The sequence below is a fragment of the Pelodiscus sinensis genome, chromosome 1 (genome assembly GCF_049634645.1).
Source record: "Pelodiscus sinensis isolate JC-2024 chromosome 1, ASM4963464v1, whole genome shotgun sequence".
Taxonomy (NCBI): domain Eukaryota; kingdom Metazoa; phylum Chordata; order Testudines; family Trionychidae; genus Pelodiscus; species Pelodiscus sinensis.
The window spans coordinates 246,815,260-246,832,868 of record NC_134711.1 but is presented as its reverse complement, the minus strand read 5'-3'; the positions used below and the strand labels follow the sequence as shown (position 1 = coordinate 246,832,868).

At 40.3% G+C, this 17,609-nt stretch overlaps 1 protein-coding gene across 1 annotated transcript in view; it reads left to right on the top strand.

Annotated features, from left to right (window-relative positions):
* The window catches only part of ITGBL1 (integrin subunit beta like 1), a 253,955-nt gene that overhangs the window by 140,319 nt on the left and 96,027 nt on the right, over positions 1–17,609 (top strand). The window contains exons 4-7 of the mRNA XM_075918746.1: positions 3,241–3,363; positions 8,939–9,079; positions 11,435–11,575; positions 17,178–17,324. Coding sequence (XP_075774861.1) covers positions 3,241–3,363; positions 8,939–9,079; positions 11,435–11,575; positions 17,178–17,324 — 552 coding nt within the window. The remainder of the gene's footprint in view (positions 1–3,240; positions 3,364–8,938; positions 9,080–11,434; positions 11,576–17,177; positions 17,325–17,609) is intronic.

The following is a 17,609-nucleotide window of genomic DNA, read 5'->3' as shown; positions in this document are numbered from 1 at the left end:
ACTGGCCCCTTTTCCGGAAGGGGCATGTAAATTTCATGAGTCGTAGTAGGGAAATGCGCGGGGGATTTAAATATCCCCCGCGGCATTTAAATAAAAATGTCCGCCGCTTTTTTCCGGCTTTTAAAAAAGCCGGAAAAGAGCGTCTACACTGGCCCCGATCCTCCGGAAAAAGTGCCCTTTTCCGGAGGATCTTATTCAAAGTAGGAATAAGATCCTCCGGAAAAGGGCACTTTTTCCGGAGGATCGGGGCCAGTGTAGACGCTCTTTTCCGGCTTTTTTAAAAGCCGGAAAAAAGCGGCGGACATTTTTATTTAAATGCCGCGGGGGATATTTAAATCCCCGCGCATTTCCCTACTACGACTCATGAAATTTACATGCCCCTTCCGGAAAAGGGGCCAGTGTAGACGTAGCCGAAGTGTAACATTGATTATTAAAACTTACTATCACAAAACATTTGCTATGTAATTTTGATTAGGAAACCTACAGCCAAAACCCTTCTACACTCTGAGCTGTTGCAACTCTTTGTTTCTCCATTTAAATTTTATGATAAGTGCTAATGTCTGTGGGAATTATCCAAGTAGATAAAAAGAGAAATTAAGGCAAGACTGGTGGTGAAGACTCAATCATTTGCTCAATTTTTAAATAGGGAGTCAGTTTGTGTGGAGGCAAAGCTCTCATAAAAGAGTAGCCTCTCTATCTGTTTATCTATCTATCTAATATCCAGATGGAAGACAGAATGTTTTGTTCACAGGCTATGATTGGTGTTGTGTGGGATTGGCCACTGGGCTGCTAATATTGTTTAGTTTAGTTTAGTTGTGGACTATGTTTTATTAAATTATTTGCCAGATTGCCTATGTAACCCACACACCTAGTGGGTGTGGTTCACTGTCCCATATAGTGGCATGTAGACCACTTATAGCAAGAGATAAGAACAAGTGAGCACTACAGCCAAAGTTGAGAGCCAGCTGGATTTATAGCTGGAGCTGTAGAGGGTCTTACACTAAACTCCAGAAATCCCAGGTTCAAATCTTCCTGGTAGCAATTACACCTAGCACCTGAAACAGGTATCTGATATATGTGTGAAACTGAATTAAACAAATCAATCAAGCATGTATTTGCAAATACTTGCCCAGTGAGGCACCAGGTCTTTTACCTACTTAGCTGACCTTTATTCTTAGACTCTAAGGCTGTGTCCAGACTCCATGCCTCCGTCGACGGAGGCATGTAGATTAGCCAGATCGGAAGAGGGAAATGAAGCCGCGATTAAAATAATCGCGGCTTCATTTAAATTTAAATGGCTGCCCCGATCTGCCGATCAGCTGTTTGTCGGCAGATCGGGAGAGTCTGGACGCGATGCCCCGACAAAGAAGCCTTTCTTCATCGACACAGGTAAGCCTCGTGAAACCAGGTTTACCTGTGTCGATGAAGAAAGGCTTCTTTGTCGGGGCATCGCGTCCAGACTCTCCCGATCTGCCGACAAACAGCTGATCGGCAGATCGGGGCAGCCATTTAAATTTAAATGAAGCCGCGATTATTTTAATCGCGGCTTCATTTCCCTCTTCCGATCTGGCTAATCTACATGCCTCCGTCGACGGAGGCATGGAGTCTGGACACAGCCTAAGGTTTGTATCTGAAGCAAAAAGAAAAAACAGAACCCTAGGAGACCAACTTCTTAATGCATTTTATAAAAATACATGCACACAGTTATACAGAAAGCTGGTTGAATAATTTGTAATTAATACATTTTCTCTCTCTTTCTATTTGTGAATCATCTGGTGACGGATTGGCGTTTTCTTGAAGTTATTCATTATCCAACATTATTCACTAAGTAACGTCAGCAAATAATTCTAGATCTGTAGCTTATTTGTAATCAAGTTCTTGTCATTTTTAAAGAATTTGAGTTGTTCAGGTTGGGACGCAGGTTGCATGGCAGCATCACTGTGATGATCATCTAATGTTATATTAGTTCCAAAAGTTTGTGTTTTGTTATTAAGAGATTGTAGACAATGTTTGCACTATTTATCAAGCTGTATTGCTATGTCACCTTACAAATAACATGCATGTTAATAAATGTGCCCACTTTCAATGGAAACACACACCACCATATGAGAGCCATTACAAAAAGGGAAACACGTCTCTCAAAGTCTATGCTGTATAGGGATGTGATAGTGTACCAGGCTCATCAGTTAATGTGCATGCTTACATGCAGCTCCCCACCACCCTGCACTGTTACTTCTGTATCAGAAGCAGCAGCATGGGGACAGGAGTCAGCAGGCACTGGTGCCAGGGTTGGCCTTACCATGAGGCGAACTGAGGTGGCCGCCTCAGGTGCCAGACTGTGAAGGGGCACCATTAGAAAATTGTTTCTGCCTCTGGTGCATATGTATTCTCTCTGCTCTAGACGCACAGAGATGGTGGAGAGTTGTGCTGGAGGAAGGAGGACACGAGACGTAACAGGCAGGCAGGAGAAAAGGTGGCATGAGGGCATCATTTGAGCTCCCCGCCTCAGGGGAGCTAAAATGTTGTGAGCCGGCCCTGACTGGTGCTCACAGGGAGCTTGCTTTTAAGCAGGCTACCAGTGAGCACCTGGGGGGCTCCCTGCACATACTGGTTCCTGCCCCCAACTGCACTGCTGCCTCTGTATCAGTGGGTACCAAAATAAACACATTTGAACATCCCTAATGCTGTATGGAGGAAGACAGTCTGGGTATATGAAGATATTATGATGGATCTAACCAGAAGTCCTTCAAATGCATTAATTAATACAGAGTTTGAAAATCTCCAGTTACTGGCTGAAGGGAAAAAACGAGCAGGGCTGGGTGTAGCAGCGTAGACCAGCAGGGAAACCCTGGGGAACCCCCAGCAGCAGTGTGCAGCAGCAGGGTGGGGAGCCCCAAAAAGAGGAGTCAGCAGTGGGGTAGCCAACAGGGGAGCATTGACACACACCCCCAGTCCCGCAAACTGCCTAGTCTGGGACTGCTCAGGTCCACAGGGTGCCAAACCAGAGAGGTCACAACTATACTTCCTGTGATGGTTCTTTATTCTTTGTAGAGTGAGAAAACTAAAAAAAAATCTATTTACACATCAAATAAACCTCCCTTCCTCCCTGAACCTTTGTGTTATGTTTCAATCAGCTCAGCAATAAGGTATAAAAACCTATCTCAGTACTAAATAAAACAGCAACAACTAATTTTTCTTTAAATTATAATCATATAGAGTTGTTTTTTAAAATGTTTACAGGTGTATGTCAGTGTGGCAGATGTAAGTGTGAGAATTCAGAAGGGAATGGACTGATCTATGGTAAATTTTGTGAGTGTGATGACCGAGAATGCATAGATGATGAAATAGAAGAAATCTGTACAGGTAAGTCCATTAGTAAATAAGTAAAGAAGAGCACTCAAATCTTTTTAAAATATTCAATAGAGTAATACAGGGTTTCAGATTTGTACTTATTGGAATTATAAAAGTAACTTCATTGCATGCATGCATTGAGAGACAAAGAGATAAATAGCATGAATACCCATTGTGAACAATGAGTAAGAATTTCAGATGAGAACATAGCAGCCCTGAGCCACTGTCTGCTTTTATGAAGAAAAACAGGAGCCAGGGTGCTTAACCCCAGAAATCTGCTAAATTTTCTAGCAAATGAGTCACATGTACAACACAGATACATGCATGGATGGAAGAAAAAAAGAGAGACTGTAGCGCTACATTAAAAACAGAGAAGTACGATATTATGAAAAGTGGAATTAGAAATGTGTAATGCACACACACATACACAAGGGTACCAGATTCACTTTCATAGTACTGCAATTTTATATTGGGGAGTATGTGTAAAATATGTATTACTATCTGTAATCATCCATATAAAGAGAAACCAAAATAATTTCTATTTGTTTAACTCTCTGTACTGTCCTTGGAGAGAAAAGAACTTTGGATGTACATAATAAGTTTTTTTAAAATGATGATAGTAATATGACACTTGAAAAAAACTATACCCTGGGAATTCTGCCCAATTTATTAAACAATTGACCAAAGTAAAAGCTGGGGAAGGATATAAGTCAGTGATTCAATGTATATTGTATTTTCACATATTTTAAAGAACTACTGCCATATGTTATTACATTTGATATCACTTGACATTTTACAAAACCCCATTAAACTTTACTGTTGCATTTTTCTGTGCATCCTTTCTCATCAGTGCTTTGTCTCATGATAAAGCTTTTTCCTAACCTCTTATTCCCTATGCTTGTTTCATTCAGTGGTGCCATAATCCAACAGGGGACTAACTTTATCTCTGTAAAACTCCAATTTTATGCTGATGTACTTACTGAATTTAAGAGTGAATGGAGAAATACACCCATGAACCAGGTCCCTAGTGCTTGTATCTTCATAATCCATCACTATGGAAATTGATTAGTGTAATGGGTTTCACTCACCTGTCACGAGTGCCCCCCTAGCCACGCACATTATCCTGTACTCCCCCTCTACCTGTTTTTGGTGGGCCTTTACTGACCCAGCACTCCAGCCAAGTCATATGCAGTTTGTCTGTGAGATAAAAGCAAAGCAAACTATTTTCAGGGTACAAGTCCAACAGGGGCCTCCCTCAGTGCCCTCGGTAATGTCTCTCTCAGTTTGTCCCTGCTCTGAAATAGAGAGGTGCCTCAGGACTTCTTCCCTGGAGACAATGTCTTTACCTTCTCAGGGCCTTTCTAGCCCCAGTTCTTCAGCTGGGTCTCTACAGGTCACTCCCTCTTCTAGAGTGGCTTTGGACTTGTGTATACTAGGAAATTATGTCAAAATAATTTATTTCAAAATAATAACTCCCGAAATAACTGTTTCAAAATAGCATGTCCACACTACAGGGAAGCCTCAAAATTAGTCTGAGGCAGGCTTTTTGAATGTGGCTGCGCTACCTCTACTTAAAGCCCCAGGAAGCACTGGGGAATAATTACTTTGAATGCCTCTGGGAGTAGTTGTTTCGAAATACCAGCAGTGGAGCGTCCACACTACTGCTATTTTGAATTAAGCGTTAGACCTCATGGAAAGCAGGAGTAATTATTTTGAAATAACCAGCCCCTAATTTCTAAATAATGGGGTTGGTAGTGTGGACACTCTGTTTGTTGTTTCGAAATAAGGGGAGTTCTTTTGAAATGACTCCCTAGTGTAGACCAGGATTTAAAGTCAAAGCCACTTCTGCCAGTGATGAATGGTGGGTTGGGGATGGCCTGGGACTGACCGCTATTCTGGGTCCTAGCCCATGGACCCTGTAGAGCAGCTGTCACTCTGTCTCTTTATCTAAGTTGCACTGCTACTCTAATTCCCTGAGCTACTTCCTCGCAGCCCTGAACCATCTGCACCCTTACTTCAGGGCCTTAGTCTGATACATTCTTGTAATCAGCTGAGGATTTTTCTTGCTCGCCCAAGCTTCTGGTAGCACTACCTCATCCAAGGGTCTGTAGCTCCCTCAGCCATCCACACTCCTCCAGCTCTAGCAAGGAACTGAACTCACTCTGGCCCTGCAGCTGTTCTTACATTAGCCTGCTGGGCCCTGATTGCCTGCATCCCACACAGTGTGGAGAACCTCTCTACTTCCCTTTTCTAGGGCAGGATCATAAGGCCACCAGCAGGAGGCCTCAGGGCCTAATCCACCCCATCAGTTATACTAGAACCTAGATAAATCAGGGTCCAATTAAAGATATTACAAACAGTAAGATAGGAGTACAGCCTTGGACAGCTTGCCAACTAAGACTCTTATCTTGCAAATGTATGCATAGTTTAACTTTAACATGAGCAGTTGTGCTGGGGTGCTCCTCTTCTACTAAAAGCAAAGCATATACAAGACTGGACCCCAAAGAGACAAAGCAAACAACAAAGAAGAAAAATGCCAAAAGTATATAACTTTGAATTGAAACTTCCCAAACCCTAAATCATCCTACCTTCTCTCTTCTGTGCTTGTTGCTCCATTTGATGTGCTCCACAGGTCCTAGATGTACTCCTTCCATGCAGCTCCCCCAAAGGAATATTTTCCAATTTTAATAGATTTCATGAATAACAGATTTCTAAGGCGAGAAGGGACCATTATGTTCATCTTCTCTGGCCTCCCTCACATCTCAAGGAAATGTAAAGATCCCATCTATTAAAAAAACAGTATTTTAACACTGCATAGGCAGTCTTTTTTTCAGAGGTTTCCATTCTGGAAAGCATCTCTATTCAGCAAACCATCCAAGCTTGAGCTCATCTCCAATCACAATCCCAAATCCTAGTGGAACTTTAGCACAGGGAGTAAAAAGTCTGGAGGAGGAAAATAAAATAAAATAAAGGTTCTCAGTGTCAGTCTAGCTCAGTATCTAACAACAGCTTCAGGCAGGTCTTCAGAGCAAAGGGTGAAGATTCCTGTAGCCGTTCCCTACTGTGCACCTACAGTATTCAGTGGCATCTCCACATCCTGGCTGCTGACCTTGCCATGAAGAGTAGGTAGCTATAGGCAGATCTGAAGTTGAGAGGTGGCCTACATTACTTTAATTTTCTTTAAACAAGTTAGACATGAAGGGTCAATCTTGTGAGAAATGATTGCTGCTAGTTACACAAACATTTTAGAAATCATCAGCAATGAGCCAGGTATGAGTGCTGCTGGAAAAGTACATATAACAATGTATTGAACTATCAGTAACTTTACTTTGGGGCATGTTTCCCTAGAATGTTATTTATTGTGTGTGGCACAGGTTCAAAAAAGCCTTTTTTTCAACTGGCTCTTTTATCATCCTATTGGCTATTTTTTAAATGATCCATTTAGGCTGTGTCCAGACTCGAGGGTTTTTTCGAAAAAAGTAGACTTTTTTCAAAAAAACTTCTCCTGCGTCTAGACTACAGCCGCGTTCTTTCGAAACTAAATCGAAAGAACGCGGCTTTTCTTTCGATGGCGGAAAACCTAATTTCACGAGTAAGAACGCCTTTTTTCGAAAGTGCTCTTTCGAAAAAAGGCGTTCTTGAATGCAAACAGGGCTTTTTCGAAAGAGAGCGTCCAGACTGCCTGGGTACTGCTTGCAGTCTAGACGCTCTTTTTTGAAAGAGGCTTTTTTGAAAGATACTTTCGAAAAAGCCTCTTTTGAAAGAGGCTTGCAGTCTAGACGTAGCCTTAGTGTTCAGCCAATTTTTATTTCTTTTTGGGGGGATTAGTCATAGGGATTTTATATTCAGTGTCAGTGAAGATATAGCCTGATTTTTAAGATGGACCACATTATAGCTAACTAACCTTTGCAATTTGTTGTATCCTCATAGGATAGTATTTTCTTCAGTCAGGAACTATAGATCCACTACCAGAAAAATGTAGATTAAATTATTTAATTCATACTAATTCTGGGCATATATGAGTGTGAATTGTCTGCAAAAAATGCCACATTCTGAAATGTATTTAGTTTTAGAAATTATTTACAAATTTATTAAGAAGAAATTCTTTATTTCATTGTGAATATCTGAAATTAAAAATTTGCTGTGTGTTGGTTAGCTAAATAAGTCACATGGAACTGTTCCTTTTCCATAATTGGTTGACAGCTGTGGAAATGTCATGTTTGCTATAAAAGATACGTTTCACAATTCCAAATTTGCACTGCTGATGGTTAATGAGATAGTTCAGGAAAGCAGCTGATCCATTTCTTGCAAAAATTGCTAACTGTCGAGTCTGACACTCATACTACAGTGAAAAAAGACTTAATTCTGCGAGGTCTTGGCTTGCTCACTAAAGCACTTAACTATGTACTTAACTTTAAGCACATGAGGTGGTATCACATGCTTAATTTTAGACAAGTAAGTAGTCCCATTGAAGTCACTGGAGTATTTACCTGCTGAAAGTTAAGTGCTTTGGTGGGTTGGGTCAGAGGGCTTAAAAGCTTGTAGGATCTCAAACCTCAAATGACCAAAGGCAGGATATTAAAATTGGGGTAGGGAAATGGATGCATTTGTTAAAGGGCCATTTTGATTCATGGATGGGATTGACCTTCTAGCTAGTTCTTAATTTTTAAGAGCAGATTTTTCTAAGTGCATAATTTTCCTGTTTAAAATAGTTACAAACAAAAAGCCACAGTTCTGTAAGCTGCTCAGGGTGTGTCTAGACTACAAAGTTTTGTCGACAAAAGTGGACTTTTGTCGACAAAACTATACCTGCGTCTACACTACCACTGAGTTCTGTCAACATAACGTCGACAGAACTCAGCAGTTTTGTCGACGCTGGTAAACCTCATTTTACGAGGCATAACGCCTTCTGTCGACAGAAGGTGTTATTGCATGTAGGGTTGTGTCTAGACTACAGGGTTTTGTCGACAAAGCAGCTTGCTTTGTCGACAGAACTGAATGTAGTCTAGACGCTCTTTGTCGACAGAAGCTTTGTCGACAGTATCTGTCGACAAAACTTCTGTCGACAAAAGCCTGTAGTCTAGACGTACCCTCAGAGCCCTCCATCTGCACTGACCCCCATGGAGTGATTCCAACAAGGGGCTGAGCTCCCTCACCTCCTGTTGTTCAGAAGCTACAAGTGTACACTACCTTGTAGTTCTTGCTTGAGAGATGGATCCAGAGTAGTGTATTGAAAGTTCTCTTAAATCTCTATTAAGTTCACAATCTACTCAATGTACCCGGCCACACTAAAAAATTAAGTTTAACGATTGTTACAAACATACATTTACATTTATTTTATTGTTGATTTATGTGTTACAAATTAAGAACATTTGTAAAACAGGTTCAAAGATGTATATCAGTACAACATCCCTAATTGCTTTTGTATTAATCTTATTTTATTCATAAGCAAAAACTGTCAACTGCTTTTGTTGTGATCATAACACTGGAAGGATGAAGAAAAAAGTTAGTAAAATGGTTAGATTATTAATGCTCTTTTAAAAAAACTTGTCGTCTTCTCACTGTATAAAATTTGCTTTGGGTTAAGGCCATGGAAAGTGTTACTGTGGAAACTGTTACTGTGAGGCTGGTTGGCATGGAGATAAATGTGAATTCCAGTGTGACATCACCCCATGGGAGATCAAGAAAAGATGCACATCTCCAGATGGCAAAATCTGCAGCAACAGAGGTGTGTCATTCACATATTTTCTGTGTATACCAGAGGATTTACCTGGTATTTCTTGGGACCTTAACTGATTTTTTTTCTTCATTTAAATCATTGCTCTGGGGTGGGGCTGTGGATGACGGGTTCATTATGCAGGCTACCCCAGAAAGAGAGGATAACCCCAGCCCAATGTCAGAGCAGCAACTTGGATCCAGGTGAGAAGCGCCAGTCCAGGGCATAGCCAGGGAGGGGTGCATGTCCCCTGCCTGGGGAACACACAGACAGACAAACTCTCTCAAATATATAGTGGACAGCTGTTCCTTTTGCTCCCCATTCCCCGATGGCCTCTTGGGGTTATAGCTGTCCAGTCCCCATCTCTGGCCCCTTGTTGTACTCCTGTAGTCATCATTATACAGTGTAATTGTCTCTGATAGCAGACCCCTCCCTTTCCATTTTATGAAAAACAATCATATTCCAGACACATCCTATTGTCCTGGCACAACCGAACACTTACCTTGCTTTAAGTTATGATAAGAGGAAGTTGTATACTGAATTTTATGGTCCTAGCTCTTACTGTTTAGGAGGAGTTCTTGAACAGACTCACAGACAGACAGACAGATACACACACACACACACACACACACACACACACACACACACACACACACACACACAAACTCTCTCAAATATATAGTAGATATTTTGCACTAGGACAAAGGTAATAATTTTTGGTAATAGTTTTTGGTTTTGCTGCCTTCTTTTACTCCTGCATTTAAAAAAATTGGCACCTGTGTGTATGTGTGTACGCATAGATATACATTTATGCATGTGTGTGTGCCTATGTGTATATTCATACACATATTTCCTCTTATATACATACGTATGTGAATTTTTATATATAAAATATGTATTTGCCAGATGAAATTGACCCAAGAGAGGGAAGCCTTTTCTTCTCTTGCTCCTGCAATGAAGCTTCACTGGATGGGTTATGGCAGATAACTCATTGTGGGTTTCCAAAATACCAGAATATGGGCTATGAAAGAACAGTTTAATCTCATCCGAAAGAGGACCTTCTCATGGCTTTACAAGATGGATTTTTTTTTATAACTACATATAGTTCTCTGCACAAAATCCAATCACTTGAATTTCATCTATAATTTCCATTTAATTTTGCCAATTTGGGAAGAAATAATGAAAAAACTGAGGTTTACATTCACCAGCTGCTATATTTGGCTTCACTGAACAAATAGTTCTAAGTGAGAATGTTATTTCTTTGGCTACTCTCCAGAACTATTACAGAGGAGCAAAAGGGCAAGTCTCATAGATACCTTTCTTAAATATATCTTTACTGAGAAAGCCTGCTCTACTATGAGCACCTAATTATCCTGAGTGCATTTAGAAAATGCTCTCATCTTAATTATGGGAAAACTGAAAGCCTGGCTTAAATACAGAAATAATGTAGCTCATTTAATTTTTGGATTTTAACTAAAAAACCTTGTGTAATACAGGAAACAATAAATATAAAACTTTGTATCAAATCAAATGTTTTATTTGCACTATTATAGCGATACCTTACTAAAGGGAATTTTAAGATGTCTTAATTAGCAAGCATTTCTTTATTTTTTTTTTATTGGAGCAGTACAAATAAGTATAACTGGTATCCTTAATACCTGGAAACTTCTACAGGATGTACAAGGGAACTGCCTGCCCAGTACTATTTCCAGGGGACTTTTTAACTTTTCATGATTTCATTCACATGAAACTTCAGCATGCCACAATGTTATAAAAGCTATTTCTACTCACTTCATTAATGGGTTTTGATCAGTGTTCTGAGTTTACATAGTTTAATTATATACTGAATATCTATGGCAGCTGATGAAAAGTCACTCTAAAAAGTTACTGTTCAGAGATTACATCACCATTAAATAATTTTTCCACTGTAAGTGTTCTATAACTGTTTAACATTCTTTGCACTAAATGAACTTTATAAGTGTCTAATGTCTATTCATCCAGCCCAGTTCTCTTCAAATACATCATATTGTTGTGATGGAGGGGTCTGGTGGGCTGCCAGCAAACTTGACTTTCAACTGTGGGCAGTCATAGTTCTTGCTGAAATTGATGGATGTGCTAGTTGCCCTTCATTCAGACTAAATGGAAGAAGCAATTAAACTCCTTTATGGAATAAGATAGCTTGAGACAGTGGAAACCACTGGATACATTTTAACTAATGAGCACTGGGAACAGTGACTCTACATTCACAAAGCTTTTGTGGAGACAAAGTAACAAGTGTTAGTTCCTACACAGATCCCTATTAATGCACTTTCTTAGGCTCATTTCTGCCCTCTCTCTTCCCCCCCCCCCCCCCCCCCAACCTCCTAGGCACATGTATATGTGGTGAATGCACATGCCATGATGTGGACCCAACTGGTGACTGGGGAGATATTCATGGAGATACCTGTGAGTGTGATGAAAGAAACTGCAAGGCAGTATATGACAGATATTCTGATGACTTCTGTTCAGGTAAGGGGAGTATATAAATGTAAACCGTATGTTTGAATTTAATTTTGGGAGAAGGAATATCCAGTTGGCTTCCTCTTTCTTGCTCCTCATTGTGCTTCTTTAGTGTAATTTTAGCTTAGCTAACATTAGGGCTCATGTGCTAATTATTTAATTGGAAGCAGGTAAATTTTTAAAATAAAATAACACGATATCTTTTGAAACACTTAAATGACACAAAAAACCTTGTATCTTTATTTTCCCCCACAAAACATACCGTTTGACCAATTTGTATAAATATGAACTAAGGAGCCCAACTGTAAGCACCCATTTGTACTATGCTAAGTACATCATGTTCAGCCTAGCACAAAATGAACAATTTGAAGCATGACTGAAGCTGTTAACTGTGGATATACTCTACCACACAGATTGAAACTTGCTGGGTTATTTCTAGGCACTGCAAATGAAGAGACAGAGGGGAAAATTAAAGGAAAAATGAAAGGCATCCATATTGGTTATTAATGCAAGATGTTTGGTAAAACATAAAAAGTGGTGTAGTAGAGAATATACCATCAATACAGGAAATATGTGTTCCTATTAAATTCTGTTGATTCTGTCTCTGGTGCTGTGCTGCTACTCAGAATATTGTGTCCAAGATGCTTACGATGCCATCCAAGAATGCAAGGTATAACGAGAAGGTCATTGCTATTTGCTAAGACAAGAAAATAGAATATGAAAGGATGCTAGCATTTTTCAGGAGCAGTCATCTAGAACTTTAGCTGTATGGATGCTTAGAACAGTCCTTTAATCCTTATGAGAAAATATAACACTGAACACAGCCCACCTTTGGAGTTTCAGAAATTCTACCTCAACTGCCAATATCCTCACAATTTGCTGAGTGAAAAAGACTAATATCCAAGCTTCCTCATGACACTAGGTGGAAATCTAGGGATGACAATGCCTTTGCATTTTTGCCCAACTATCACAAGTATGATAAAAATTAGCACTAATAGAAGGACTTTGACTAAAACATTGCATGCGTTTTGTGCACCAAGGGCCTCTGCAGAAACACACATCTTGCAACAGCAACTGAAGGTAGCTTCAGAGGTACTTGACAGATTACATTAACACTCCAGTGTTCTGTGGAAATCTGACTTGACCTAATTAAGAACTAAAATTGGAACCAAACAACAAAATTGTTAAAAAGAACTTCAAAATTTAATGTCCCACCCCCCCCACCATGATTGGTCTCTATTCAAAAGATCATAGGAGGAGCCTGGAACAGGAAAAAGAGGCTGAAACTGAGATGGCAAAATGTAGCCCTCACTTCCATACTTCTTTACAAAAGGCAAATATGAAGATCCAGATTTCATAACTACAATTATATTTGAAAAAGACTGTGGGGAGTAGAACTAGTCAGAAAGAGGGAGAAAAAGAGCAGTATTTGTGAGAATGTTTTATGACTATTTTCTTCCCACTTTTTTGCTTAAAATTTTGACTAGCTCTAAATGTATAACACTTCATTACATAAAAGTGATGGAAAGTTGTGGGGAAAAAATCACAGAAAATAGAACAATTGAATACAGGATATTATCCATTTTTACAATCTACCACTATCGGCATCAATTGATCTTAGAGTTAACTGAATTTTAGTACGTTGGAATTGATTTTAGTGAAAGTTTGTTATATTCCAGTTATCAAAAATTTGAATAATTTGGTAAAAGTTAAGAGTAAATACAAAAGAGTGTTATGCTTCACTAGACTATGGGGTTGGCATTTGTGTTCTTATATAAAGGTTTTGTTTACATAAACCATGCAAACCCCTAGGTTAGACACAGTGCGCCCATGTAAGCTTACTTTTAGTAGCGTGACTTACCCCAGTTCAAATGAGGGTACTTTGCATCTGTGTAAGTCATTGCCAAATCCATAATGTTGAAAAGCACTTGCAAAATTCAAGCTGTTAATTTTGGACAATATATTTACTGTTTTATGTCTGCAGAAAAACAGTGCTTACAAAGTGAATCACAAAGCATATGTGATATGTTTCATTTAACAAAACTGTTACTATTTTAGGTTTTAACAAGATTTTTTTCAGTGTTTTAATTCAAAATCCACTGAGATTTACTTAGATTGGGGTAAATTCAGGCAAAATGGCAAGCCTGATAGACAATAAAGAGAGCTGAGCTGTTTCAAAAGTATCTCATGTTGTTCTGATTGCCTAATTGATAGAGGCAGGAAACCTTTTCTTTCCAGATTAGTGGATAGAATCATAGGAATCCTGTTGCAGATAAGAATTTTACTTGTGACTGAATGAAATGCCAGCAATCATTTTGAAGACTCATACCACAGGAACTGGGAACCCTGCTGCTATGACTTAACAGCACAGAAGGGTAGATGCCCTCAGAGATTTCATAGTTCTTGGGCGTGATTGGCAATTTACTGGGAAGACCTTTTTAAAAGAGTTTAATATTGTTTGGTATCCAAGTTCATGATCTTCTTTTAGAGGTTTCCATATAGTTAATGAACTATCCTTTAAAGAAAATCATATCAACATCCTAATATGCAGAACAAAATACAACAAAATGAGGCTTCCCATATGAAAACACGCACATTTACATATAGACTATATGCTTCTGTCTTGTTGTTTTAGCAGGAGAGAGTCAATAAAGTGAATTAGCCTCTCAGAGATGCACATCTGGGTCATGGGGACATAAGGCCAATTTCCAGCCTGCTAGCAGGTGCACAAAAACACACAAGGGATAGAAGAGCGGTCCTTGGCATTTTAAAATGAAAAACAATTAACAAACATAAAAGAAAAATCACCTCTTGTGCACCTGCAGGATGGCAGCTTGTCTGCTGGCCTTTCTGTAGGTGTAGAGAACTCCTGGCCACCGGCCTCCTACAATTTTCTGCTTATAAACTAGTAAATGCATACATTTCAGACACATAGAATTTGCAGGTATAAACAATTCAATGTAGTTAGTTTAGATCAGGGGTTTTCAGACTAAGTCATGACCTGTTAGGGGATCAGAAGGTTACTATATGGGAGCTCACAGCCTATCTGCTGCTAGCCCAAACCTGAGTTCACCACCAACATTTATAATAGTGTTAAATATAAAAAAAGTGTTTTAATTTATAAGAGGTATCACACTCAGAGGCTTGTTGTGGGAAAGGAGTCACCAGTATAAAAGTTTGAGAAATATTAGACGAAATCTATAAAACGTGTGCTTACGGTTTCCAAGGAGAAAACAGAATGTGACAGTGGACACAAGAAGAGTGGGTCGGTCTTAAAGCAGTGGGTGGTGCCTGGAGAGAGTTTTAGGGAGTGAGCTGTCCAGAGAGGTGGGCTAATGAAACAAGCATTTTTGCTTTGGGTTCAAACTTTATCGTGCTGCTGAAGAAAGATTTTGCTGATTGTCACAGGGGTACTGTGTGTGTAGTAAGGGGGTTGTATGAGACATGACCCGGTGAGTCACCTCTTCTTGCCAGGACATCAAATCTCATGGCAAAAAAATTGTCTGGGCTGCCCTTACCGTCCGGGGGGGGCGGGGGGGGGGGGGGCTGTGACAGAACAATCAGTCTGGAGCTCTTAGCCTCTTGGCTGAGGCTGACAATAAAGTCTGGGGATCTGGCCCAGTCCATATCAGTGATCCCCAGAGGTAACACCTAGTGGCAAATGCAGGACGGGAGTAGGGTCCTACCTACTACACTGGGTTCTGACCCACAGCCCTATGAAGCCAGTGCTCTCCTTATTAAGGATTCAAGTGTCCGCTCCCAGCATGTTCTCTGGATCACTTCTGACCCTAGAGTCTCTTGCAGACCTGTTTTCCATGGGCAGCAGTTTGGAGTCTCTATTGACCTCCTTAGCTGGAGGAAGTGGTGCCTGTAGTGTAATCAGGGATACCCTCATCAGCATTCTGGATGACCGACAGTTGTTCAGCAGGAGCTAGTTCTACCCATCCATCCTCATCCTTAGACAGCTGCAGCTGAACTGACCAGTTGCCTTTTACCTGTTCCCTTCAATTGGAGCATGTGCAACAGGAGCAAGGGGGGCATGGGCTCTGTGGAAACCTCCCCCTATTACTCCAGGTGTAGGGCCTAGGGCAACCCCTGCACCAACACCAGAGTCACTGCTTTCCCCCCGTTCCACCCCTTCCCCAAACCCCACCCCTGCTCTGCCCCTGCCTTCCCCCTTAGCACCTCTCCTGAACAATTCAGCCCAGAGAATTACATGGGGGCCTGGTGCAGTGGCAACAGGGTAGACCCCTCCTGCATTCACCATGCTGAGAGGCCACTTGCAGCAGGCTCAGAAAGGGCAGCACAGAAGGGCAGAGCAGGCTACTGGGTCGCTCCAGCTCGTATCACCTGCCATCAGCATGGTGAGTGCAGGAGGAGACTGCTGCTGCCATGCTAGGCTCACTTGGTAAACCCTCAAGTCTTTCCCATCCATAGGATGATTGGGGTGGCTGCCACAAGACCCCCAAAAGTACAAGGCCTGGGGCAGCCACCTGGATTCGTCCTATGGATGGGACGGTTCTGTAAGGGGGTGTGGGATGATTGATGCTCTCTTCCCCCTGCATGACCAGTGTGGGGTTTATACATATAGTCACACTGACGCTCACATTTTCTGCAATATTTTGTACTGCCAGACTCCTGGCCCTTTAAGTGATTGACAAAAGAAGCGAGTGCGCACATTAGAACTTTTTCTGCTGGACAAGCAGAGGATATATGATTTGCTCTTCAGCCTCTCTCCCTTCTCTCCAAGCCTTCAAACAGCCTAAGCTGCTGATCACAAACAAGTGGTTGCTGTAGGCCAGGGAAAATTCAGTATTCAGCATCACATAATTTGCATGTCATTCAGTATTCAGCATCACATATATTGCATATATTTAAAGCACAATATATCATAAAGCAGATCTCATTTTTTAAAATAGTTCTTTAAATATATTGTAGAAATGTGTGATTTAGATAAAGGATGAAATGTTGAGCATGGCATGGACTTCATATTCTTTTCCTATGTGATATGGTATTTAATAGTGCAGTTAATACATTATGTAGCATTGGAAGTTCAGGGTAAAGGTCGTGCACTGCAGTGTGATTTATAATATATTTATATGTGCATTGTAGATCATAGTAATATTGACCTAAGAGTGCAGAACGGAGGGTATTTTGTGTGCTGGTGAGAGTGAGTATTGTGAGATAAGGAGATAAAGTATGGAGAGAGTGGTATTATGTTGAGTGTGAAAGTTGTCTTATGATTGTCTTGCTGCAGAGGAGTTTCACTGTTGTGAGAAAATACATTTGAGTGCCTTTACCTCTTTGAGTAACAATCTTGTGTATGAAAATGTATACTATATATCAGATGCTACATAATTTTCTAAGAGGAAAAATGATTCAGTAGTCTAGAAACTGTATGATAACAAATACAGTGTGATATCCATTACTATACAGAAAACACTGATTTTAGGTACAATGGCTTGATTATATCAACTTCTTCCCACAGCAATTACTTAATAAAAATCAAGTTTTAGAAATTAGAGTGTTTGCTTATTATCATTACACTTTAATGTATCTATTGCCCTTATTGAGATGGATTTAGAAGACTTTAATTTTATTCATTGTAAAGGTCATGGACAGTGTAATTGTGGAAGATGTGATTGTAAAGAAGGTTGGACCGGAAAAAAGTGTGAACATCCACGTTCTTGTCCATTGTCAGCTGAAGACAGCTCTAAGAAATGCCAAGGAAACTCTAATTTACCTTGCTCTGGAAGAGGTAGGTGAAGTTTGTTAGGATTTTTGTCATGACCTCATAATCTATCTCTGATTAAGAGTTTTCTATTCATATATTTCTTGTGTGAAAGAGTTTGAACATTCTTTGTTGTGCATGAGTCACTTATGCATGATTTACATGGTAGGATGAAGGAGGAATAGGAAAAAGAATTTCCTGGTATCAGCTGCTTTATACTATATTTCACTACAGTGTACTCAATTTTTAGAGGATATTTGGAGATCACTGCTATTAGTTCTTTGGTGAGGCTATATCTGGAGGATGGGCATA